The sequence below is a fragment of the Coregonus lavaretus genome, assembly GCF_964263955.1.
Source record: "Coregonus lavaretus genome assembly, chromosome: 7".
In the NCBI taxonomy this organism is placed as follows: Eukaryota; Metazoa; Chordata; class Actinopteri; order Salmoniformes; family Salmonidae; genus Coregonus; species Coregonus lavaretus.
In genome coordinates, this window is record NC_139994.1 from 34,494,978 (window position 1) to 34,521,917 (window position 26,940).

The 26,940-nt window shown below is 41.9% G+C and overlaps 1 protein-coding gene across 2 annotated transcripts; it reads left to right on the forward strand.

The window, feature by feature from the left end:
* The first annotated feature begins 4,364 nt into the window (after window positions 1-4,364).
* On the forward strand, window positions 4,365-19,077 carry LOC311132715 (dnaJ homolog subfamily C member 8-like). 2 transcript variants are annotated; one of them, XM_084165992.1, is made up of 10 exons: window positions 4,365-4,453; window positions 5,613-5,714; window positions 6,156-6,212; window positions 11,081-11,147; window positions 11,241-11,335; window positions 11,576-11,647; window positions 11,751-11,842; window positions 17,573-17,648; window positions 17,937-18,049; window positions 18,262-19,077. In XM_084165992.1, exons 1-10 carry the CDS (start codon window positions 4,382-4,384, stop codon window positions 18,314-18,316), a joined length of 801 nt encoding a protein of 266 aa, XP_084022118.1. In that variant the 5' UTR covers window positions 4,365-4,381; the 3' UTR covers window positions 18,317-19,077. The 2 variants fall into 2 exon arrangements, with proteins under 2 accessions (XP_084022118.1, XP_084022119.1); XM_084165993.1 differs by lacking the exon at window positions 18,262-19,077 and having other exon boundaries at window positions 17,937-18,145.
* Window positions 19,078-26,940: the final 7,863 nt, after the last annotated feature.

Consider the following 26,940-nt stretch of genomic DNA (forward strand, 5'->3'; position numbering starts at 1 on the left):
AAATGCTAGAAAAAACAGGGATAAAAGCTTGTGTAAACAAAAGTAAATCATTATTTATATAATAATTTCACTGTGTACACCTACCTTACCCTATAAAATAGGTTTTAAACAAACACTATTAAGTGATTAAAATGTTTTTTTTTGTAGCATCATAACTATACCTTAAGCAATGCATCCACAATTAAAGTGTAGTTACCAAGGGCAAAACAGAAGAAATTTAGACGTACAAAAATGGACCAGTTCCAAAAACCTGAGAACTTAACATGTCCCATCATTTTAGGAATATTCCAGTATATCAATTTTAAACAGCTAAATTCAGACAGTTATTACTAACATTGTCAAATTCTTACCTGCAATCAAAAAGTCTTTCAGATTTGGCTCAGTTATTCTGACAAATTTTTGGACATCTCCAAGTTTAGCTTTAAGCAGCATGCTCCCTGCAAATAGTATCAGTACAATTTCTCACAGTTAAAAAGTTGATGGTCTTATTTTAGCAGTATTTCCTCAAATATAAGAAAAAATATTGTTTCAAGCCACCAAAGTGCTGAGAAATGATCAGCACTTTTGCAGAAATGGCCAGTTAAATTGAAGTTACTGTCAAACACATTAAAAAGGATAACGTCTGATTTTCATCCTTGTAACATTAATGTTACCGCCTTGCCCGCACAATTACTGCAATTGTTGGGTCTTGGTATATTATAGAGTGTGGTCTAGACCTACTCTGTCTGTAAAGTGTCTTGAGATAACTCTTGTTATGATTTGACAATATAAATAACATTGAATTGAATAATGTTAGCTAAACGTTACACCATAAGTGTGTGCTAAGATAGTGCTTAAGTATTTTAACAGTACTGCTGCTGCTTTGAAACCCGAAAGTCATTTTGTATAATATCCAGGAAAAAAATAAAGGCACACCGCTTAAGCAGTGTCCAAGGTTAATGTCTACCCGCCGTTAACATAATAAATCCATGCCACCCGCACATAGTTAGCCAGTCAAGCTAACGTAGCTAACTGTAGCTAGTTTAGCCAACTCCCCTTAGTCTTTGCTATGTTCCTGTAATATCTGAACGTTAACAAGAAGTACACAATCCCCCCTCCACGTTGTATTAACATAACTTACAATAAATCGGGCTGACATTGTCTAGTTTGAACGTTATGTTCGTCAGTTAATGTTAATTAACGTTAGCTTAATACTGCTGGCACATGGACTGGACAGAAGTCAGTCACAACATGTTAACGTTAGCCTTTTTAAAATTCGACATTTTAAGACCTAAAACCAACTAGAGTGCACTGTTAGCAACGATATAAAGTAATTCTTAAATGCTGCTTCTGTTAAAATGACAAATAATGTGTGTATAGTCGCTTAGGATAAACTTACCGCAGTCATTCCACATGAAGAAAATGGCGCCGTGAAAATGTGTGGTCCGTTTGAGACGAGTCGTAGGTGGGCGGAGCTTTCCAGAGTACGTCTGACACTGCGTCTTTTAACACCGTACTTTAACACCAACACTGGGCGGTATCTTACTCCAACTGTTGTAGTAATAACTCTGTAAGAGTCAATGTACTTTGACACTGCATATTTAACACTATGGAATTTACTGTGTACCAAAACAAATGATCTAATGATTCTGTCTCTTCGCATCAAAATCTGCAGAGCTGGGAAGATTGTATCCCTCATATAAATAACATTCTACTGGTTGCAAGAATTTTGTATAATAATTTAAATTGAAAAATTATATGTTTAGAATCCGGCTTCGTTTTGCGTATAATTTCATAAACACTATGCCATGGAATCCGTACGTCAAAAATCTCTTCCCAACTATTTTGCAATCTATATGGGACGGCTGTCAATCCTTTGGTCCTTAAATTAAACTGGTATACTTTTTTATTTATCACAATTTTCTTTAACCAATAATGGTATTTAATGCAGGGCCGACAGACAAGTTCCTTACTTTTTCCCCCTTCCCTCTTCCATTTTTTGCGGTAATGCTGCAATTATTTGGTTGCAATTTTGGGTAGAGCATACATTTCCATATGTTTTTGTTAGCTGCATGTGCGACAACTCCACAAGTTCTACCTATGATATCATTTACGAAGATTATACCTTTTTTAAACATAAAAAAATATATATGTTTTTTTATCAATTAGTAAATTTTAGTTTAACCACAATATCAGCTGGACTGTGTTTCCTCCGACACATTGGTGCGGCTGGCTTCCGCGTTAAGCAACCAGTGTCAAGAAGCAGTGCCGCTTGGCAAGGTCGTGTTTCGGAGGACGCATGGCTCTCGACCTTCGCGAGTCAGTAGGGGAGTTGCAGAGATGGGACAAGACTTTAACTACCAATTGACTATCACTGAAATTGGGGAGAAAAAAGGGTAAAAGTAAAACATTTTTTTTTTTTTATCCAAAGGCCTTTATTACAAACAAATACTCCTTAGTTTCATCAGCTGTCCGTGTGGCTTGTCTCGGACGATGTCGCAGGTGAAGAAGCCGAATTTGGAGGTTACATGTGGTCTGCGGTTGTGAGGCCGGTTGGATGTACTGCCAAATTCTCTAAAACAACGTTTTATCTTATGGCTTATGGTAGAGAAATTAACATTTAATTATCTGGCAACAGCTCTGGTGGACATTCCTGCAGTCAGTGTGCCAATTGCATGCTCCCTCAACTTGAGACATCTGTGGCATTGTGTTGTGTAACAAAACTGCACATTTTAGAGTGGCCATTTTTTGTCCCCAGCACAAAGTGTACCTGTGTAATGATCATGCTATTTAATCAGATTCTTGATTTGCCACACCTGTCGGGTGGATGGATTATCTTGGCAAAGGAGAAAGGCTCACTAACAGTGATATAAACACATTTGTGCACAAAATTTTAGAGAAATAAGGTTTTTGTGCGTATGGAACATTTCTGGGATCTTTTTATTTTAGCTCATGAAACATGGGACCAACACTTTACATGCTGCGTTTATTTTTGTTCAGTATATTTCAATTCACTGATTTTCTTATGAACTGTAACTCAGTATAATCGTTAATTGTTGCGTTTATTTTTTTGTTCAGTATTTTTTTATATACCATTTTGTTCAAGTAAATTGACTTGTTATTCTTTGGGATTTCAAGACTGGTGTGGTGTATGTGAAAGGTGGGGATATGATTTAGCTTGGCAAAAAGCAACAGTGCCTTTTTCCATTGAACATGTACTCCTTTATTACATATTTCACAGTTGTCTAGCGCTATTACATCACAATAGGGGTTGAAGTTGTGGAATTTTATCTTCTCAAGTCTGCATATGCAGACTTTGGTTTCTCATGAGCATACACCTCGTCAATTGACCGGAGAAGAAAAAGAGGACACTATCAGAGATGGCGTGCATGAATCTCTGTGGGATCCCCTCGTGGTCACAAGTTGGAATGGAGTTCCCTCAAGTGGGCATTCGGGACACATCTGTCCATGGCGCTTGCATTGATGCCACGTTCTGGGCACTTCATCAGTGGCCCAATGTCACCTTTGCTCTGGTTGTGGTCTTGATGATCATCCTCTTCATCAGCCTTAGAATCATCAAGAGGAATCAAAACCAGGTGACTGCCCAATACGTTTCATCATACATTTGTCTGCGGTTTATAAGATATTTATCCATACAGTATCAGTAGTAGACAGTACACATGAGTTTAATTCATATTTTGGAGAGAAATGTATATAATTTGCAACAATGATTGAGATAGGATTGGTAATTTTCATTTGAACCCCTGCCGCCTCAGCTGCAGTACACTGCGGGCATGCAGTCGATGTTTCAACAAGGATTCAGGCTACAGGAGGTGATCGAGCAGAAATTGACTGCCCTGGACACAAGACTGACCAACCTAGAGGACTTTCTCTATGGACTGTGGAGACTGTCGCGTGGAGGACGCTCCACGGGCTCGGAATCTGATTAGAGCTCCCTTCCCAGGAACACGCGCTGATACTCGGAATTGTCCGACTGAAAACTGCTTTTTGATAATTGGGGGAAATGTTGTGGTATATTTTTGAACACCCAAATATTTTTTTTAGCTAAATAATAAATATTTTTTAACTTGTTTTCGAGTTTTCAGCAACATTTTATTAAAAGTTGTGTATTATAAGCTTTTACATCAACTAGCTATGTTGTATGCAATTTATTGAATTGTTTGGAAAATGTTTCAAAGGGCAACCTGAAACCGGACCTCTGCTATTAGTGATCATAAATCGTTGTTATATGTATATATATTTCATTGACATTTATTGAAGGTCCCTATTTTTTTTATTTAAATAAATGTATTGTGTATCAGTCATGTGATAGAGGATATTCAATGTATCAGTCATGTGATAGAGGATATTGTGACGTCAGAGGAATGAAGCCTTAGCCAAGATGGCGGCTGCTGGAGGAGAGCCCTCTACCCAGAGTGGTCCGGATGATTTGTTCAATCATTTCTACACAGAGGTAGGATACATTTAGGAAATACATGCTACTCAATGTGTTGATATGTAACCTAACATTATGGATTTGACAAATACAGATAATTCGTCCTCTGGACTTGCATTTATGAGGCATACAAACATTGCTAGCTAAAGAGCTAGAGAGGCTAAAGTTAGCTAACGTTAACGGGGCTAGCTAGCTCGCATAACACGGTATGTTAACGTGCTAGCTAGCAATTGCTAACGCTAACAGAGCAGTGTTGTTGATATGACAGAACACTTCTCTGTGATCCTAACACGCACATAGTTTGTTAAACCGCTATTTTGTTTGTCAGTGTAGAGGAATTTTGTTTCCCTTTTAAACAGTGGTGAAATGGTTGAGGACTTGATCTGTCGTTTTGTGCTCTGGCTAGCCAGCACAGCAGATTCGACCCTCTTGTTTACAGCTAACTGCACTAGGGTTGGACAGGCTTCCTGTGTAGATTAAGACACTGCGAGATATGACTCGGAAAATGTACCTCAATCCAGGGATGACGAATGCGTTGTATAGTACTCCGAATTGTCCTATTATCCCAACTGTTACACCGAGAAGATTGAAAGACTACTAGTTTTTAGGGAAAATGCAGTTTTCGTCCTAATGCTAGCTAGCATTAGCCACAGCAACCATTATGGAATGGCACATAGCCTTTAACAACAACAGGAGCTGGTTGGCAGACACTGCCATTCCAAAATGGCTGCCTTGGCTTCTGCTACCTAGCATGAAGACCAAACGGACAGTTTACCGTAAAACTAAAGTAATTCAATCTTCTCGGTGTAACAGTTGGGGTAATGGGACAATTTTAGGAGTTCAACACATTTCTCATCCCTGGATTGAGGTACGTTTTCTGAGCCATATCTCGCACCGGCTCCGCTGTGTCTTAATCTACACAGGAAGCCTGTCTGACCCTAGTGCAGCTGTAAGCAAGCGGGTTGGATCTGCTGGCTAGTCCTCTGGCATGAATGTAAACATACTCAGTTCCATCTATCCAACCTTCCCCAAGTGGACTCATGAGTCCCGACAGATAATGCTTTGCCAGCTGGCCAGTGAAAGGGATCAAGATTATGTAAATATCCATTCGCTTGCTAATATGACCATGACTGAACTTCTGTGACCCTACATAATATGACATGTCTCTGTCCAACAGGTAAAGCAGATAGAGAAAAGAGACTCTGTGCTAACCTCGAAGCAGCAAATAGACCGGCTGCTCAGACCTGGGTCGTCCTACTTCAATTTAAACCCCTTTGAGGTAAGTGGCTCGTTCCTGTCACATGCAGCTGTAGTCAATCTATTGTTATTGTGACAAGATTGTTATGTAGAACTGCATTGAAGTGTCCTTAGTACAACACCAGCGACCTCATCAAGAGGTTCAAGTCTCTTGGCGTAATGGCTTCGGTGTTGTGCTGACAAGACGCATCGTTGCAGGTTTCAACCCATTTGAGATACTCGCTGAAGGTGCTACATTGGTGTCAGAAGTTAAATGACGTTAACTTTGTGTGACTGTTGCATTTGGGCAAGATGGTAAAGTGCAAGAGTGTGTTTCTCAAAGGAAAAGGGGTAGTGTAACATCCTTTGTACAACACCAGCGACTTTGTCAAGAGGTTTGAATCGCTTGATGTAAATACACTGTGTTGCTTAAGCTATGCAGTGTAAACTTTGCTTCCAGTGAAATGCCTAATTTGAATTTCAGGTGTTACAAATTGATCCAGAGGCAACAGATGAGGAGTTGAAGAAGAGGTTCCGAGCGGTAGGTATACTACATATCTGACAGAAGGTACCGGAGCATCCGGTCTCGGACCTACCGGTTCCAACACAGCTTCCAGGTCATAACACTGTTGAACAGCTAACCCTAGCAGTCCACCTGCACATACTGTACCTGCTATTCACCTGCCCCCTATTAAGAGACTATTTGCAGGGACTCTTTACTCACACATTCATACATACACACTTTCTCTCACTACCATCACTGCTGCTATTATTTATTTGTACTGCTCACTTTATCTACTGTAAATACCTGTCATATTATTGACATAGTACATTTCATAGTAAATACTGTATATTCTACAGTTTATATTTCCCACCATATCTTAAAGCTGAAATCCTTAATGGTGAAACAGCCACGTCCATTTGCGATATTACAACAACAAAGAAGTTAGTGCAAACAACGAACACTGTTTTTTCCCCTCTGACATCATTGCACGCATGAAGGAAGTAGAGGCCGACTGATATGGGATTTTTGGGTCTGATACCAATTTTAGGGAGGCAAAAGTCACCGATTACTGATATATCTGCCAATGTTTTTTTTTTTAGAGATGGAATGAAAAACACAATTTTTTTAAACAATTGACACCAAGGAACTTTAAGCTCTCAACCTGTTCCACTACAGCCCCATCGATGAGAATGGGGGCGTGCTCAGTCCTCTTTTTTTTCCTGTAGTCCACAATCATCTCCTTTGTCTTGGTCACGTTGAGGGAGAGGTTGTTGTCCTGGCACCACACGGCCAGGTCTCTGACCTCCTCCCTATAGGCTGTCTCATCGTTGTCAGTGATCAGGCCTACCACTGTTGTGTCGTCTGCAAACTTAATGATGGTGTTGGAGTCGTGCCTGGCCATGCAGTCATGGGTGAACAAGGGAGTAAAGGAGGGGACTGAGCACGTACCCCTGAGGGGCCCCCTTGTTGAGGATCAGCGTGGCAGGTGTGTTGTTACCTACCCTTACCACCTGGGGGCGGCCTGTCAGGAAGTCCAGGATCCAGTTGCAGAGGGAGGTGTTTAGTCCCAGGATCCTTAGCTTAGTGATGAGCTTTGAGGGCACTATGGTGTTGAACGCTGAGCTGTAGTCAATGAATAGCATTCTCACATAGGTGTTCCTCTTGTCCAGGTGGGAAAGGGCAGTGTGGAGTGCAATAGAGATTGCATCATCTGTGGATCTGTTGGGGCAGTATGCAAATTGGAGTGGGTCTAGGGTTTCTGGGATAATGGTGTTGATGTGAGCCATGACCAGCCTTTCAAAGCACTTCATGGCTACAGACGTCAGTGCTACGGGTTGGTAGTCATTTAGGCAGGTTATCTTAGTGTCCTTGGGTACGGGGACTATGGTGGTCTGCTTGAAACATGTTGGTATTACAGACTCAGTCAGGGACATGTTGAAAATGTCAGTGATACGCATGCTCTGAGTACACGTCCTGGTAATCCGTCTGGCCCTGCGGCCTTGTGAATGTTGACCTGCTTAAAAGTCTTACTCACATCAGCTACGGAGAGCGTGATCACATAGTCATCCGGAACAGCTGGTGCTCTCATGCATGCTTTAGTGTTGCTTGCCTCGAAGCGAGCATAGAAGTGGTTTAGCTCGTCTGGTAGGCTTGTGTCACTGGGCAGCTCGCGGCTGTGATTCCCTTTGTAGTCTGAAAATAGTTTTCAAGCACTGCCACATCCGACGAGCGTCAGAGCCGGTGTAGTACGATTCAATCTTAGTCCTGTATTGACTCTTTGCCTGTTTGATGGTTCGTCGGAGGGCATAGCGGGATTTCTTACAAGCGTCCGGGTTAGAGTCCCGCTCCTTGAAGCGGCAGCTCTGCCCTTTAGCTCAGTGCAGATGTTGCCTGTAATCCATGGCTTCTGGTTGGGGTATGTACGTACGGTCACTGTGGGGACGACGTCATCGATGCACTTATTGAAGAAGCCAGTGACTGATGTGGTGTACTCCTCAATGCTATCTGAAGAATCCCGGAACATGTTCCAGTCTGTGCTAGCAAAACAGTCCTGTAGCTTAGCATCTGCGTCATCTGCCCATTTTTTTTATTAACTGAGTCACTGGTGCTTCCTGCTTTATTTGTTGCTTATAAGCAGGAATCAGGAGGATAGAGTTATGGTCAGCTTTGCCAAATGGAGGGCGAGGGAGAGCTTTGTATGCGTCTCTGTGTGTGGAGTAAAGGTGGTCTAGAGTTTTTTTTTCCCTCTGGTTGCACATTTAACATGCTGGTAGAAATTAGGTAGAACGGATTTAAGTTTCCCTGCATTAGTCCCCGGCCACTAGGAGCGCTGCCTCTGGATGAGCGTTTTCCTGTTTAGTTATGGCCTTATACAGCTCATTGCACTCAATCTTAATGCCAGCATTGGTTTGTGGTGGTAAATAGACAGCTATGAAAAATATAGATGAAAACTCTCTTGGTAAATAGTGTGGTCTACAGCTTATCAGAAGATACTCTACCTCAGGCGAGCAAAACCTAGAGACTTCCTTAGTGGTCCTCTGTAGCTCAGCTGGTAGAGCACGGCGCTTGTAACGCTAAGGTAGTGGGTTCGATCCCCGGGACCACCCATACACAAAAAAAAAAAATTATGCACGCATGACTGTAAGTCGCTTTGGATAAAAGCGTCTGCTAAATGGCATATTATTATTAGTATTATTATTAGTATTTGATTTTGTGCATCAGCTGTTGTTTACAAATATACACATGGCTTAGGCGTATGACCAGGGTGGAAAATTTCAAAATAAAAACCACAGGTCAGGTGTATTCAGGATACTTTGAACATTAAATTAACACAAAAAATTCAGTGAGTTTGTTAGACATTTTTGGGGGATGAAATTTAAAGTCAATTTTTTTATATTTATGGTTGATGGCAGTGGGAACCAAATCATGTATTTGCAGTGTCCTTGTCCATAGACTGCTTTTAAGGTAAGGACACAAACATTTTGTAATTTGGGTGAACTATCTCTTTAAAATAGGGCTGGAAGAAAGTCCTGCTTGCTAGGTTGGCCTCCCCTGAAGTGCTGGGTGTTTGAAAATGTTCTTGTTATAACAACAATGAATTTCTCAATCACCCAACCTTCAAGAAAAATCAAGTGAATATCAATATTCAGGTGGTTTATGCCTACTAGTTGATGCTCCTTGCCGTCATCTTACTCTACATAGACAAATTATGTGTTTATGAGTTGTGAGTTCCCCTACCATCTCTGCCTAGCATGTGCACAATACTAAAATGTCAAATTATATTTGATTCCTGGAGCATTTCATATCCAATGGCTATTTGTATGACTTATTCAAAACTGTCCATGAAGGGCTGCAAAACTACATAACCTAAATAAATAATAAAATATCCTGAAGACAAGATGACATAAATCTGCCCCTACACCCTAACCCAATTATTGTTCTATTTATTGTTGCCCCTCTAGAATAAAACGTACACTTTTGGGTTCACAATCAGTTTGACCTTTTTTTTTCTTTCTTCATAGTTACAAATCAGGGCACCCTACCAAACCCTCCTGCTAAAACATGCTGGCTTTTCGTTGTCACAGCCTAAACGCCAATCACCAAACGAGGGGACTAATGTGAATTAAATTGACTTTAGTACATGCTGTCAAAAGGCTGAATTCTGCAATAGGGACTGGCGTAACAGCAACCTAATTTTGTTGATAACATTGCACATAGAACAGCGCCACCGTGCTACTCTTTAGAGTTTTATAAACTCAGCAGCGAGTTCTCTCTATTCAGCTCCACTGTAATCTTGAGGGGCGTTTCTTTAAAACATGCATCCAATCCCCTTCATCCCTTACATAACTAGACCAATCATATGCTTCAATGTGCTGCGGTTCACAGTGCTGTGGCGAGACATGACAGTGATAGAGGTTCAGCTCGTGATGTTAAATTGCAGTTGCAGATGCTCTGATTTCAAAACGATTTGGAGCATAGTTTTAAAGTTAACGTGCTGACTATACAATGGACTAATTAGAAAAATAAAAGCAGTGCTTTTCAATGCATGAGATATGAGGTGTGCTGTGAGAAGAGGGTCAAATGCATGTGTCTCATGGCCAATGCGTGAGAGTGGGCAGCTCTGTTCCTGACTAGATGAGCCTAACTACATTGCTTGCTAGCTGGCCAGCTAACGTTAACCAAGTGAGAATGTGATGAGGACAGGGCTGCTTGCTTGGTATAGTGTACTTTTGATTATTTACTTATTCAAATACGCTGTCACTGGCAAGCTACTCACCGTCAAACAACCATGCCCACTCTCTCTCACCTCGTGGCTTAGGGCAGAATTATGTTCAACGAGCAACACATAGAGCGCCCTCTTAAGGCAACCATTGATTTATTTTTATGACTGCAAATGAGCGGAGTTATTTGTTAATTCAATGTATATAATATCGCCGCTTAATCTGTGGAATAAAGACTGATGCAAATATTTATGTTAAAGCCTTTCACATAAATATTTGCCTATCGGCTGATAAAATGGTCAACTGATTGATTTATCGGTTAGGCGCAAGAAAGAATAGCACTACGTATTGTAATTTTATTTTTCATGCTACTCGCACTCCTCAGCTCCGCAACAGTAACAAAGGTGGTGGGGCGGCAGTGGCACTGTTTCCGCCCAATGCAGATTCCATCTTTAAAGCTCTACTGCCTTTATTTATATTGCGCCTTTACTACTTATTGCCTTGTATTATAATTTTTATTTTGAGTTCATATTTCACTGCACTGTTGAGAGCTCGCTCGCAAATAAGCATTTCACTGCACCGTTTACACCCCAATGTATCCTGTGTATATAACAAATAAACTTTGATTTGATATCGCTGATTCTCACACTGACGAAAGCGAACTATTTTCTCCTTCCATTTCAGTTGTCCATCTTGGTCCATCCAGACAAGAACCAGGATGATCCAGACAGAGCACAACTAGCTTTTGAAGGTAGAAATATGATTGCAGGCACAGTATGTCTACATCAGTTAGCCTAATACATTCAAAGAGTTCTTAACAACCCCAATCCCACTGTATTTCTAGCTGTGGACAAGGCATACAAAAACCTACTGGACCCGGAACAGAAGAAGAGGGCAGTTGATGTGATCCAAGCAGGAAGGGAATATGTTGAACATAATGTGAGTAAATAACCGCCTGTCCCTCTGTTCACACCTCTCATAGGTAGAGTAGCTTCCCAAATGGCACCCTATTCCCATAGGGCTCTGGTCAAAAGTAGTGCACTATAAAGGGAATAGGGTGCCATTTGGGACGCAACTTTACTGTACAATTGTATTAATACTAGTGATGCCACTATTACAGTTGAGTTTATGTATTGCAGTTGAAGTATCATGTGCTGTGGCATCTTTTTATTGCAACAGATGAAAGAGAAGAAGAAACAGCTGAAGAAGGATGGGAAGCCTCAATTCGTGGAGGAGGATGACCCAGAAATGGTATTGACAAGTGGTTAAATAAATGTGTAACAGATGTAAGGCTGTTTTTGAGATGGGCTTATTGTTATATTACTAAGTTAACCACTCTTCTCTTGATCCTCAGTTCAGACAGGCGGTGTACAAGCAGACTATGAAGCTTTTTGCAGAGCTTGAAATCAAGAGGAAGGAGAGGGAAGCCAAGGACATGCATGAAAGGTAACGGTGTCATTTCAGTCAACTGAATATTTTACATGAAGCATTTGGAGGTACAGTGCCTTCAGAAAGTGTTCATACCTCTTGACTTATTCCACATTTTTTGTTTTGTTACAGCCTGAATTCAAAATGGATAAAATTGACATTTTTCTCACCCATCTACACAAAATGCCCCATAATGACAGTGAAAACATGTTTTTAGACATTTCTGCAAATTTATTGAAAATGAAATATTAATTTACGTAAGTATTCACACCAGAGTCGACACCAGAGCTTTGCAGACCTGGACTGTACAATATTTGCACATTATTCTTTTAAAAATTATAATGTGCAAAATAGACAGCCATTTTCAAGTCTTGCCATAGATTTTCAAGACGGTTTGAGTCCAAACTGTAACTAGGCCACTCATGAACATTCAGAGTTGTCTTAGTAAGCGCCTCCAGTGTATATTTGGCCTTGTGTTTTACGTTATTGTCCTGCTGAAAGGTGAATTTGTCTCCCAGTGTCTGTTGGAAAGCAGACTGAACCAGATTTTCCTCTAGGATTTTGCCTGTGCTTTGCTCTATTCTGTTTATTTTTATCCTAAAAAAAACTCCCTAGTCCTTGCCGATGACAAGCATACCCATAACATGATGCTTCAAAATGTGAAGTGGTACTCAGTGATGATGTGCTGGATTTGCCCCAAACATAACGCTTGTTGTTGATCCATCCTCAGTTTTCTCCTATCATAGCCATTAAACTCTGTAACTGTTTTAAAGTCACCATTGGCCTCATGGTGAAATCCACGAGCGGTTTCCTTCCTCTCTGGCAACTGAGTTAGGAAGGATGCCTGTAACTTTGACGTGACTGGGTGTATTGATACACCATCGAAAGTGTAATTAATAACGATATTATAACCACGATCGATAAAAGACAGTACTGTGCAGCCGTGTTCATCGACCTGGCCAAGGCTTTCGATTCTTATTGGCAGACTAAATAGCCTTTGTTTCTCAAATGACTGCCTCGCCTGGTTCACCAACTACTTCTCAGATAGTTCAATGTGTCAAATCGGAGGGCCTGTTGTCTGGACCTCTGGCAGTCTCTATGTTGGTGCCACAGGGTTCAATTCTCGGGCCGACTCTATTCTCTGTGTATATCAATGATGTCGCTCTTGCTGCTGGTGACTCTCAGATCCACCTCTACGCAGACGACACCATTTTGTATACATCTGGCCCTTCATTGGACACTGAGTTAACAAACCTCCAAACGAGCTTTGTCATTTACAAAATAGCCTCCAACACTCTACTGGATGTAGAGCAAATTGGATGTCGTCTATCACAGTGCCATCCGTTTTGTCACCAAAGCCCCATATACTACCCACCATTGTGACCTGTATGCTCTCGTTGGCTGGCCCTCACCACATATTCGTCGCCAAACACACTGGCTCCAGGTCATCTATAAATCACTGCTAGGCAAATCCCCGCCTTATCTTAGCTCATTGGTCACCATAGCAACACCCACCCGTAGTATGCGCTCCAGCAGGTATATCTCACTGGTCATCCCCAAAGCCAACACCTCCTTTGGCCGCCATTCCTTCCAGTTCCCTGCTGCCAATGACTGGAACGAACTGCAAAAATCTCTGAAGCTGGAGACACTTATCTCCCTCACTAACTTTAAGCATCAGTTGTCAGAGCAGCTTACCGATCACTGCACCTGTACACAGCCCATCTGTAATTAGCCCACCCAACTACCTCATCCCCATATTGTTATTTATTTTGCTCATTTGCACCCCAGTATCTCTATTTGCACATCATCTTCTGCACATCTATCATTCCAGTGTTAGTACTAAATTGTAATTATTTTGCACTATGGCCTATTTATTGCCTTACCTCCATAACTTACTGCATTTGCACACACTGTACATAGATTTTCTATTGTGTTATTGACTGTACGTTTTGTTTATCCCATGTGTAACTCTGTGTTGTTGTTTTTATCGCACTGCTTTGCTTTATCTTGGCCAGGTCGGAGTTGTAAATGAGAACTTGTTCTCAACTGGCTTACCTGGTTAAATAAAGGTTAAATAAAAATACATTACATTAAATAATGTCACCATTCTCAAAGGGATATTCAATGTCTGCTGCTTTTTTTTTTACCCATCTACAAATAGGTGCCCTTTGCAAGGCATTGGAAAACCTCCCTGGTCTTTGTGGTTGAATCTGTGTTTGAAATTCACTGCTCGACTGAGGGACCTTACAGACAATTGTATGTGTGGGGTACAGAGATGAGGTAGTCATTTACGTTTTATGTTAAACACTTATTGCACACAGTGAACCCATACAACTTATTATGTGACTTGTTAAGCACATTTTTACTCCTGAACTTATTTAGGCTTGCCATAATTTTTTTTTTTTTGTCATTTAGCAGACGCTCTTATCCAGAGCGACTTACAGTTAGTGAGTGCATACATTATTTTTTATACCCCCATGGGAATCGAACCCACAACCCTGGTGTTGCAAACTCCATGCTCTACCAACTGAGCTACATCCCTGCCGGCCATTCCCTCCCCTACCCTGGACGACGCTGGGCCAATTGTGCGCCGCCCCAATTGTGCGCCGCCCCATGGGTCTCCCGGTCGCGGCCTGCATCGACAGAGCCTGGATTCGAACCAGGATCTCTAGTGGCACAGCTAGCACTGCGATGCAGGGGTTGAATACTTATTGACTTATTGACTCAACACATTTCAGCTTTTCATTTTTAATTCTTTAGAAAATATTTTGAGAAACATAATTCCACTTTCACATTGAGGTATTGAATGTAGGCCAGTGACTCAAAAACGTAATCTAATACATTTTAAATTCAGGCTGTAACACAGCAAAATGTGGAAAAAGTCAAGGAGTGTGAATGCTTTCTGAAGGCACTGTATATCGTTCATGAAATATAGAACATATCAGCACAAAAGACTCACAATGAGTGCAGTTACATGTACACAATAATGTGATTATTGTGGATAGTCAGATTAATATAATAGTTCATTTAAAACGTTTGCATGCTTCGCAAGAAGAACGATTTCCCAAATAATCCTGTTTATGTGGACGCATCTGAAATCTACCTGATGGCACTCTGATAACTGCAGAAAATCGGCAATCAAAATAAACGTCCTATCACAGCGAACATGTTATTTTTGGGAAGCATATTTGATTCTGAGTTTGGACATACTGTATCAAGTTTGTATGTGAACTACTTCTAAGACGCATACGTTGTTGTTCCAAACACACTTCACTCGCACTAAAGAGGGAGGCTCACTTGGCTGGTGCTAGCACAGGTGCAGATCAAACACACAGCTGGAACACCGTTTTAAGGTGTTTACATGTCCTAATAATTCGAAAGATTGCTCAGAAAACCAGGTGTTTTATCGGCGTATGCTTACTTTGACTTTGAGTTCTGCCTACTGCCAGTAGTTCTGCCTATTGCCATAATCAGTTTAATATTTAATTATTATTGTGCTTGTAAACATACTCAATGTTGGGCCTCCCAAGTGGCGCAGCGGTCTAAGGTGTCACGACAGACCCGGGTTCGATCCTGGGCTGTATCACAACCGGCCGTGATCGGGTGTACTATAGGACGGCGCACAGCGTCCGGGTTAGGGGAGGTTTTGGCCGACTGGCTTCCTGGTTTGTCGGGTCATGTTTCGGAGGACGCATGACTCGACCTTCGCCTCCGGAGCCCGTTGGGGAGTTGCAGGATGAGACAAGATTGAAATTGGGGAGAAAAAAATACTCAATGTTATTGCGTGCAAGGTAGGTATTGTTTGTAATACCAGTCTAATATTTTGGGGAGAATTATAGGGAAAGTATTCAGACCTCTTGACTTTTTCCACATTTTGTACAAAAAATCCTCATCAATCTACACACACAAAATACCCCATGACGAAAAAGCGAAAATAGGTTTTTAGAAATGTTTGCAAATGAATTAAAAATTAAAAATATAAAATACGTATTGACATAAGTATTCAGACCCTTTGCTATGAGACTCAAAATTGAGCTCCGGTGCATCCTGTTTCCATTGATCATACTTGATGTTTCTACAACTTGATTGGAGTCCACCTGTGGTAAATTCTATTGATTGGACATGATTTGGAAAGGCATACACCTTTCTATATTAGGTCCCACAGTGCATGTCAGTGCATATGTCGAGGCACAGATCTGGGGAAGGGTACCAAAATCTTTCTGCAGCATTGAATGTCCCCAAGAACACAGTGGCCTCCATCATTCTTAAATGGAAGAAGTTTGGAACCACCAAGACTCTTCCTAGAGCTGGCCGCCCGGCCAAACTGAGCAGTCAGGGAGGTGACCAAGAGCCTAATGGTCACTCTGACAGTGCTCCGGAGTTCCTCTGTAGAGATGGGAGAACCTTCCAGAAGGACAACCATCTCTGCAGCACTCCATCAATCAGGCCTTTATGGTAGAGTGGCCAGACGGAAGCCACTCCTCAGTAAAAGGCACATGACAACCCGCTTGGAGTTTGCCAAAAGGCACCTAAAAGACTCTCAGGCCATGAGAAACAAGATTCTCTGGTCTGATGAAACCAAGATTGAACTCTTTGGCCTGAATGCCAAGCGTCACATCTGGAGGAAACCTGGCACCATCCCTATGGTGAAGCATGGTGGTGGCAGCATCATGCTGTGGGGATGTTTTTCAGTGGCAGGGACTGGGAGACCAGTCAGGATCGAGGGAAAGATTAACAGAACAAAGTACAGGGAGATCCTTGATGAAAACCTGCTCCAGAGCACTCAGGACCTCAGACTGGGACGAAGGTTCACCTTCCAACAGGACAACGACCCTAAGCACACAGCCAAGACAATGCAGGAGTGGCTTCGGGACCTCCCGAGTGGCGCAGTGGTCTAAGGCACTGCATCGCAGTGCTAGCTGTGCCACTAGAGATCCTGGTTCGAATCCAGGCTCTGCTGTAGCCGGCTGCAACCGGGAGACCAATGGGGCGGCGCACAATTGGCCCCAGCGTCGTCCAGGGTAGGGGAGGGAATGGCCGGCAGGGAGGTAGCTCAGTTGGTAGAGCATGGCGTTTGCAACGCCAGGGTTGTGGGTTCGTTTCCCACGGGGGGCCAGTATGAAAATAAAAAAGAATAATGTATGCACTAACTGTAAGTCGCTCTGGATAAGAGCGTCTGCTAAATGACGTGTAAATGTAAAAAAAAAATGTCATTGAGTGGCCCAGCCTGAGCCCGGAATTGAACCCGATCGAACATCTCTGGAGAGACCTGAAAATAGCTGTGCAGCGATGCTCCCCATCCAACCTGACGGCGCTTGAGAGGATCTGCAGAGAAGAATGGGAGAAACTCCCCAAATACAGGTGTGCCAAGCTTGTAGCATCATACTCAAGAATACTTGAGGCTGTAATCGCTGCCAAAGGTGCTTCAACAAAGTACTGAGTAAAGGGTCTGAATACTTACGTAAATGTAATTTCAGTTTTTTTAAATATTTAATACATTTGCAAACATTTCTAAACTATTTTTGCCTCGTCATTATGGGTTATTGTGTGTAGCTTGATGAGAAAAAAAAAACAGATTTTAATCGATTTTAGAATAAGGCTGTAACGTAACAAAATGTGGGAAAAGTCAAGTGGTCTGAATACTTCCCGAATGCATTGCACATGGCCCTCAGAATGTCTTTGTGGTCTTCTTTTTGTGTCCATAAGGAGGGAATACCATTCAATGTTTCATGTTATTTTTCTCCTCAGGAAAAGGGCAAGAGAGGAAGAGATTGAGACGGCAGAGAAAGCTAAGCGAGAGAGGGAATGGCAGAAAAACTTTGAGGTATGTTGAAAAAAGGGCATAAAATACATTTTAGTATTTTCTTCTTTGTTAATTATATTTTGAGCAGAAAACTTTGATCAACATCACCCAAAATAAGATGGGATGAGGAGAGATGGAGTACCTACTCTTGAATAACTTCTGGCTCTTCAGTTGTTTAACTGAGATTCAGGGATATGGCGTTTCCACGAGCAGCAGGGTGAACTGCAGATAGTCATAGTTGTTTCAGAAGTCGGCCCGATATTGCTGTTTACTTCGTGCATAGCTGACTCTACCTTATATTTTCACAAGGAAACAAGGGATGGCCGAGTGGACAGTTGGAGGAGTTTCCAGGCAGGCAAAAGCAAGGCAAAAAAAGAGAAGAAACCCCGGTCCTTCCTGAAGCCTCCTAAAGTCAAGATGGAGCAGAGAGAGTGATGTCTGTTGAGGTGTGATGGTTAAGGATACTACCCAAAGGCTACATCCCGATTCTCCACCCTTTTCCAGAAGTGTGTACTTGCACACTCCACGTCATGTTTAAAAGCATAGGAGTGGTGTGTAAGCATTGGCTGGAGGGAGTTTCCACCATTGTAAAAATTCCACCATTGCAAGTGCACACTTCGGAAGAAGGGTGGAGAATCGAGACAGCCCAACATTCTTACTTGTACTTGACAGTGCATCCACCTTCCTGAGAAATGTAGTTTTGTGCTCGTTTTTTTAATGTACATAATTGTGATCTGCAACCTCCATGAGCGCATCACACTTACTGGTCTCAATCAAAGTAGAAAAGATGACAGGAAATCTTCCATTTCTGTAACCACCTTAGTTTGACTGGACTTTTTGTGCTGTATCCTTTTTTTTTTTTTTTTTACCTTTAAATAAAAGCTTGTTTGTTACAAGCCTATTTTGTGGTCTACCAAGTATTGACTCTGAAGCGAGGCAATCTAGTTGAGGGTAGAATAATGAAATCCTTAGCTAACGACTGCCTTGTATTTGTGTTCGTCAATAGGTACAAGATGCTATAACATGTTATTAAGGAATTATTCCCTTACTGTGAAACACAAGGAGAATATCCAGCCACTCTTGGAGGACAATGGAAGTGGTTTACTCCTCTATTCAGGCACCTTGGTTGTAGAGTGAGGTAGAGGGTATCCCCACATCTCAAGTATCCCTCTCTCTTGCTTTGCCATCCAGATTATCTGCTCATCCGAATGTGAAATCCACAGTGGGTTGGGATTCCACTACACAGACGCAGCTTCCCGATTGGCTTCCTATTCCATTTATAGTGCACTACTTTTGACCAGAGCCATATGGGTCCTGGGCAAAAGAAGTGCACTAAATAGGGAATGGGGTGTCATTTGGGACAGAGCCAGAAAGTCCACTCCTATTCCCATGATGATGCCTCCTCTGACTCTGTATTCTCCAATACATTAAAATAAGTTACCCCAATTTACCATTGGTCGTGACCCACTACCTATCATCTAACCACTAGTGTTCTTCCTTAATTAGCAGTAGCATTGTGCATCCATTCTGTTGTCATATAAAATGTTTAATTGCAGCAGTGTTTCACTCAATCTACAGTACCAAGGAAAGTTGCGGCCTAGTCTGTCAGAGCTGTTTTTCTGTCAGTTGAACTGTAATCGTTACACTATATCAATAAAATTGTCCAAGATATTCTTAAGAAATAGTCAGGTCATCTATGAGTGTGATCAAGGCAAAGGGATTCGTCAGTTTGTTCTTGTCTGTAAGTGAAGCATGATGAGGCCAAGTTTAGTCTTATGCAACATTTTGTCTTTAATAATCAGTCATTTGAAAATACATTAAATTGCTAATTTGGCAAAGACAAATACACATTCATTGTGACAGAGCAAAAAATGACTACCAGCACTAAATTTTCTCTACGGCTAGAGACAAAGAAAAGATGAAGCAATTGAAATGCTTCTTCACATTCCAGATTCTCTGGACACACACATGGTCGGAGTTTTGAGGCATGTCTATGCAGCTGCATGCCTATCGAATCGATGTTTGGCTTTGTGTGGTGCCAGGGCATGTATAGCTTTGCTTTAGCTAATGGATAAATGTTTATTGGTAGGCCTATTTGGTCATAATTTTCTAATGTTAAGCCTATCATTTCTCGAAGCTATACAAGGTGTAGCAATGCTGCCATTTTTAGACTGCTGGCGATAATGTAATTACTTGTTCAGTAATGAAAAGTTGGAAATTAAAACATTGCAGATTGTAAAATACGTTTTTGATGCAACAGCATACTAATCAGCTACCAATAATGTTTTAGAATATTCAATTGCATGCATGACATGAGCTGTCCTTGCGCTCTAGTGCTGAGCAACAACTGAAATAGTGTTAATACTTATGGTTAATAAGTGATAAGCAGTAATTGGCAGTCACTATCATCATGGGACTGTTAATAATTGTTTTATTCTGTGTTACAGCATTAATCCCACATAACACATAGTGCATTTAATGTATTTTTTAAAATATCGAAACCGAAATTGAAAACGTGATTATTTTTTAATATTCAAACAGACTTCCAAAAGCACTAATCGCTCAGCACTATTGAGCTCTCTCCCAGCTTGGATAGAAAGTTGTTGTGCATAAAACCAGTCTATTAATGCCAAATAATGCAGTCAGTCCATCCTCAAAACATTAGCTTACTAGGGATAGTTTCATTATGCAGTGTACTATCTATAGCTATACTGAACAAAAATATAAATGCAACAATTTAAAAGATTTTACTGAGTTTCAGTACATATAAGGAAATCAGTCAATTGAAACAAATAAATTAGGCCCTAATCTATGGATTTCACATGACTGGGCAGGGGTGCAGCCATGGGAGGGCATAGACCCTCCCACTTGGAAGCCAGGCCCACCCACTTGGGAGCCAGGCCCAGCCAATCAGAATGAGTTTTTCCCCACAAAAGGGCTTTATTACAGACAGAAATACTCCTCAGCACCCCCTCTCCCCCCTCCTCAGATGATCCCTCAGGTGAAGGTCCTGGGCTGGCGTGGTTCCACGTGGTCTGCGGTTGTGAGGCCGGTTGGACGTACTGCCAAATTCTCTAAAATGACGTTGGCGCCAACTTATGGTAGAGAAATTAACATTCAATTCTCTGGCAACAGCTCTGGTGGACATTCCTGCAGTCAGCATGCCAATTGCACGCTCCCACAAAACTTGAGACATCTGTGGCATTGTGTTTAGAGTGGCCTTTTATTGTCCCTAGCACAAGGTGCACCTGTGTAATGACCTTGCTGTTTAATCAGCTTCTTGATATGCCACACCTGTCAGGTGGATGGATTATCTTGGCAAAGGAGAAATCCTCACTAACAATAAACAAATTTGTGGAACAATTTGAGAGAAATAAACATTTTGTGCAATGGAACATTTCTAGGATTGTTTTATTTCAGCTCATAAAACCTTGGCATGACCCTGGACAACACCCTGTTGTTCTCTGCTAACATCAAAGCAGTGACCCACTCCTGCAGGTTCATGCTCTACAACATCCGAAGAGTACGACCCTACCTCACACAGGAAGCAGCGCAGGTCCTAATCCAGGCACTTGTTGTCTCCCGTCTGGACTACTGCAACTCGCTGTTGGCTGGGCTCCCCGCTTGTGCCATCAAACCCCTGCAACTTATCCAGAACGCAGCAGCTCGTCTGATTTTCAACCTTCCCAAGTTCTCTCATGTCACCCGCTCCTCCGCACACTCCACTGGCTTCCAGCTTCAAACCCTACACCCGAGCACTCCTCAGGTCTCTTGGCCCTCCTGCTCAGCCCAGTCCAAGCTATTCTCTGGCAACCCAATGTTAGAACCAGTTTCCCCCTGAAGCTAGGACAGCAGAGTCCCTGCCCATCTTCCGAAAACAGCTGAAACCTTCCGAAATCACCTCGAACTGTCGGTGGCTCATCATCATCAGTAGCCTACTACCGGCTAGCACTAGCAGCAGCACAGCGGTCGCTAATGTCGAACCAGAGCAAGAGCTCAGAGAGGAAGATGCAAATTCGGATTCAGAGCCTGATTCACCCCAGCCCTTGCTCTTCCAGAGTCTCAAAGAGATCAGCATGTGGACCTACTGCGTGTGTGTGTGTTTAAATGATGATGCTGCATTGTGGCCTGAGGCGCTGTCTGACAGAGGTGTGATCTTGTCAAAAAGGACCCAGAACAGATCAAAGATAATTTATTCCCTCAAATTGGGGACCCAGTCCCTCGAACATTTAGTAGTGACAACTATGAAAAAGTGACAGAAAAATTACACAGACATGGCTTGTGTATTAAAGTAAAGCTGATGCAGCTTTTTGTTTTTGTTGTCGCAATTTTGTAGGGAAAAAAATTGACTAATTTGAGCAGTGATGGTTTTCATTACTGTAAGAAATCGGGACCAATTTAAAAGCACATGAGCGTTGTAGGCCTACTGAGCATTTGCAAAATATGAAGAGCTGGCGCCACCTTGCGGTAATATTCAAAACAGGCACAACCATTGACGTAAATCAACCAGACCGGTGGCGAGGTGGATCGCATTCTGACAAAGCCCCTGCGAAGAAGTGCTGGCCTGGTTGCTCTGGGTGTTGCCTATTTCAAAAGGTACTAGGGCTGGGGTTCAAGTTCTCATTTCATCTTCTGTAGTTGTTTTCACGTTTCATCTATTGGCTCTTACGTGTGTGTGTGGATAGATGGATAACTCGGTTAGTCAAAGTAGAGGGATGGATGACTTCTAGCTAGCTCACTAGCATTTCCATGATGACCCAGGACCATTACCCAGTGAAATTGGGAATCAACTCAGACCTGTGCTGCACAGTAAGTCCACAGTTAATTTGTTCTCACAGCCTGGTATAAAAAGTTTAAAATACTTCTTATTGTTCATTAACATTTTTTCCAATTGATCTGATCCTTCCACTTCTCCATTTTCTCCCTGCCTCTTTGCAGGATGATGTCAGGATGTTTGTGTTCCTCCCTGATGAGGTCACTGCCAACATGACCCTGGTGGAGGAGAGCCTAATGGCCGAGTTTGCCCAGGACCTATCAATGACCCTTCAGATTGTGCAGGTGGCCGTCACACTGCCTTCCTGGAGTTCAGCTACTCCACTGACCTGCTGCCTCTGCTCACTGACTAGGGTGAGTACTCATTCATACCACCTCAAAACTTTAGGAGTAAAGTAAAAACTTTTTTTGGGTTAAATGTGTACGGATGTGTAAGTTCTTCAAATCAAATTTTATTTGTTACATACACGTGTTTGGCAGATGTTATAGCGGGTGTAGCGAAATGCTTGTGCTTCTAGCTCCGACAGTGCAGTAATATCTAACAAGTAATATCTAACAATTTCACAACATATACCCAATACACACAAAACTAGTAAGGAATGGGATTTAAGAATATATACATATGGACAAGCAATGACAGAGCGGCATTGACTAAGATGCAGTAGAATATTATGGAATAGAATGCAGTATATACATATGAGATGAGTAGTGCAAGATATGTGAACATTATTAAAGTGACTAGTGTTCCATTTCTTAAAGTGGCCAGTGATTTCAATAGGCAGCAGCAGCCTCTAATGTGCTAGTGATGGCTATTTAACAGTCTGATGGCCTTGAGATAGAAGCTGTTTTTCATTCTCTCTGTCCCAGCTTTGATGCACCTGTACTGACCTCGCCTTCTGGATGTTAGCGGGGTGAACAGGCAGTGGCTCGGGTGGTTGATGTCCTTGATGATCTTTTTGGCCTTCCTGTGACATCGGGTGCTGTATGTGTCTTGGAGGGCGGATAGTTTGCCCCCGGTAATGCGTTCGGTAGACCGCACCACCCTCTGGAGAGCCCTGCGGTTGTGGGCAGTGCAGTTGCCGTACCAGGCGGTGATACAGCCCAACAGGATGCTCTCAATTGTGCATCTGTAAAAGTTTGTGAGGGTTTTAGGTGCTAAGCCACATTTCTTCAGCCTCCTGAGGTTGAAGAGGCTCTGTTGAGCCTTCTTCACCACACTGTCTGCGTGTGTGGACCATTTCAGTTTGTCGGTGATGTGTACGCTAAGGAACTTGAAGCTTTCCACCCTCTCCACTGCGGTTCCGTAGACCGCAGTGGAGAATCTTGTGGACTATCTTGTCTTCTAGTCTTTGATTGCAGGAGTGCATCTCTCTCTCTTTGTATCTATCTCTGTATTTTACATTTTAGTATTTTAACAGACGCTCTTATCCAGAGCGACTTAGTTAGTGAGTGGATACATTTTTATTTATTTGTGCCTTGCTCAAGGGCAAAACGTAAAAAAATGTCACCTAGTCAGTTTGGGGATTCAAACCAGCAACCTTTTGGTTACTGGCCCAACACTCTTAACTGCTAGGCTACTTGCCACCCTCTCTCTCTGCATCTGTCAACTTTAGAGTAAAGTAACTATAATAAAAAAAATTATGAGGGAAGATATGTGTAAGGTCTATATAACGGGTAAATATCAGAAGTGGAGGGAATAATCGCAGTTTCTAAACTGTCAAGTACCTTCTGCCCTCCCTCTCTCCAGGTCCATCTTGATTGGTTGCAGGACACAGACTTGATGAAGATCACCACTCAGGCAGCAAAGCTCAGCAGCCTCAATCACAAGGTGGCACACACACACACACACACACACACACAAAGCAGCACTTAAGAGGAGACCAGTCAATAAATATCATATGTACAGTGGCTTGCGAAAGTATTCACCCCCCTTGGCATTTTTCCTATTTTGTTGCCTTACAACCTGCAATGAAAATGGATTTTTTGGGGGTTTGTATCATTTTATTTGATTTACACAACATGCCTACCACTTTGAAGATGCAAAATATTTTTTCTTCTGAAACAAACAAGAAATAAGAAAAAAAAACAGAACTTGAGCGTGCAGAACTATTCACCCCCCCCCCCCCCCCCCCCCAGTCAATACTTTGTAGAGCCACATTTTGCAGCAATTACAGCTGCAAGTCTCTTGGGGTATGTCTCTATAAGCTTGGCACATCTAGCCACTGGGATTTTTGCCCATTCTTCAAGGCAAAACTGCTCCAGCTCCTTCAAGTTGGATGGGTTCCGCTGGTGTATAGCAATCTTTAAGTCATACCACAGATTCTCAATTTGATTGAGGTCTGGGCTTTGACTAGGCCATTCCAAGATATTTAAATGTTTTCCCTTAAACCACTCGAGTGTTGCTTTAGCAGTATGCTTAGGGTAATTGTCCTGCTGGAAGGTGAACCTCCGTCCCAGTCTCAAATCTCTGAAAGACTGAAACAGGTTTCCCTCAAGAATTTTCCTGTATTTAGCGCCATCCATCATTCCTTCAATTCTGACCAGTTTCCCAGTCCCTGCCGATGGAAAAACATCCCCACAGCATGATGCTGCCACCACAATGCTTCTTGGTCTTCATGGTGCCGCTTGCTTTGGTGGTGCCCCTTGCTTAGTGGTGTTGCAGACTCTGGGGCCTTTCAGAACAGGTGTGTATATACACTGAGATCATATGACAGATCATGTGACACTTAGATTGCACACAGGTGGACTTCGTGTTTATAATATGCTAGGTCACCTAGGAGAGAGGGTGGAGGACGGACTTTTGCCCAAATGAGAAAAGGCTATAATCTTTGCTAAAACTCCCTTTCCTTCTTTCCTAGCTTCCTTTTCTTGACCCCTTTACTTATTTTCCTCCCCTCAGTTGCTTTCCTCCCATCCTTTCCTAGCTCCCTCCCCTTCTTTGCATTCCTTACTCCCTTTCCACCTATCCTAGCTTCATTTTTTCCTTTCCTATCTTCTTTTCCTCCTTTTCTTAATGTCTTATCCTTCTTTCCTAGCATTTTTACCTTGATCCCTTTCCTTCCTTTCCTTTCCTAGCTCCCTTCCCTCCTATCCCAACTCCCTTTTACTTCTTCCATTACTAGCTTCTTTTCCTAGCTCTTTTTCTCTCTTTAGTATTTTGTTTTTATGTTATAGTCTTGTGTATTTTCAAGAGGACCACAATGGAAATACAAATTGTGTCATCGTCAATGATTTTAATGACATTTACATTACATTTTAGTCATTTAGCAGACGCTCTTATCCAGAGCGACTGTACCGTATCCACGTGTGGTTGTATTGTGTTTAAAATCAAATCAAAAACCTAGGAAAGGGAGCTAGGAAAGGAAAGATGAAAGGGGGCTAGGATAAGAGGAAAGGAAGCTAGGAAAGGAAATAAGAAAAGGGACCTTGGAAGGTAAGCTAAGAAAGGATGAAAGGAAATATAGCTAGGAAAGGAGGAAAGAAAATGAGCTAGGAAAGGAGATAAGGAAAAGTAGCTAGGATAGTTAATAGTATAGGTTTTTAGTGAAAAGACACTTATAGTGACAGGCCAGTACATATGCACACACCACTTTTCCGTTATTATTTTTTTAGAATTTTTTTTTATGTTATTTTTTTCATTTCACCAATTTGGATTATTTTGTGTATGTTCATTACATGAAATCAAAATCCATTTAAATTACAGGTTGTAATGCAACAAAATAGGAAAAATGCCAAGGGGGATGAATAATTTTGGAAGGCACTTTATTAATATTATTAATCTTATCAAAGGAATTTAAAATAGAGTAATAGTCTGTCTCCTCTTATCTATTTTCCTGCCTCCTTGTCTTCTATGTGGTGATGCAAAGACCTTTACTAGTGAAGGGAATTTCAAATCTTTTCAGTCTGCGTTTTAAATATCCTTCTCTGGCTCAGTCTGGTCTCTGCCTGGGGCTTCCAAATCACTAAGTCCACCACGATGAGAGGCTCAATTAAAGATGTTGCAAACCTGCTGTATTTGAAGCACCCACACCCTTCTGCCCAGTTTCCCTGATGTTGTTATAGCAATCAAGCAGTTTTTACCATCCCTGTAACTGTTGTTCTGCATTAAGATCGTTTTCTAAACTAAACTCAGCAAAAAAAGAAACATCCCTTTTTCAGGACCCTGTCTTTCAAAGATAATTTGTAAAAATCCAAATAACTTCACAGATCTTAATTGTAATGGGTTTAAACACTGTTTCCCGTGCTTGTTCAATGAACCATAAACAATTAATGAACATGCACCTGGAACGGTCGTTAAGACACAAACAGCTTACAGACGGTAGGCAATTAAGGTCACAGTTATGAAAACTTAGGACACTAAAGAGGCCTTTCTACTAACTATGAAAAACACCAAAAGAAAGATGCCCAGGGTCCCTGCTCATCTGCGTGAACGTGCCTTAGGCATGCTGCAAGGAGGCATGGGACTGCAGATGTGGCCAGGACAATAAATTGCAATGTCTGTACTGTGAGACTCCTAAGACAGCGCTACAGGGAGACAGGA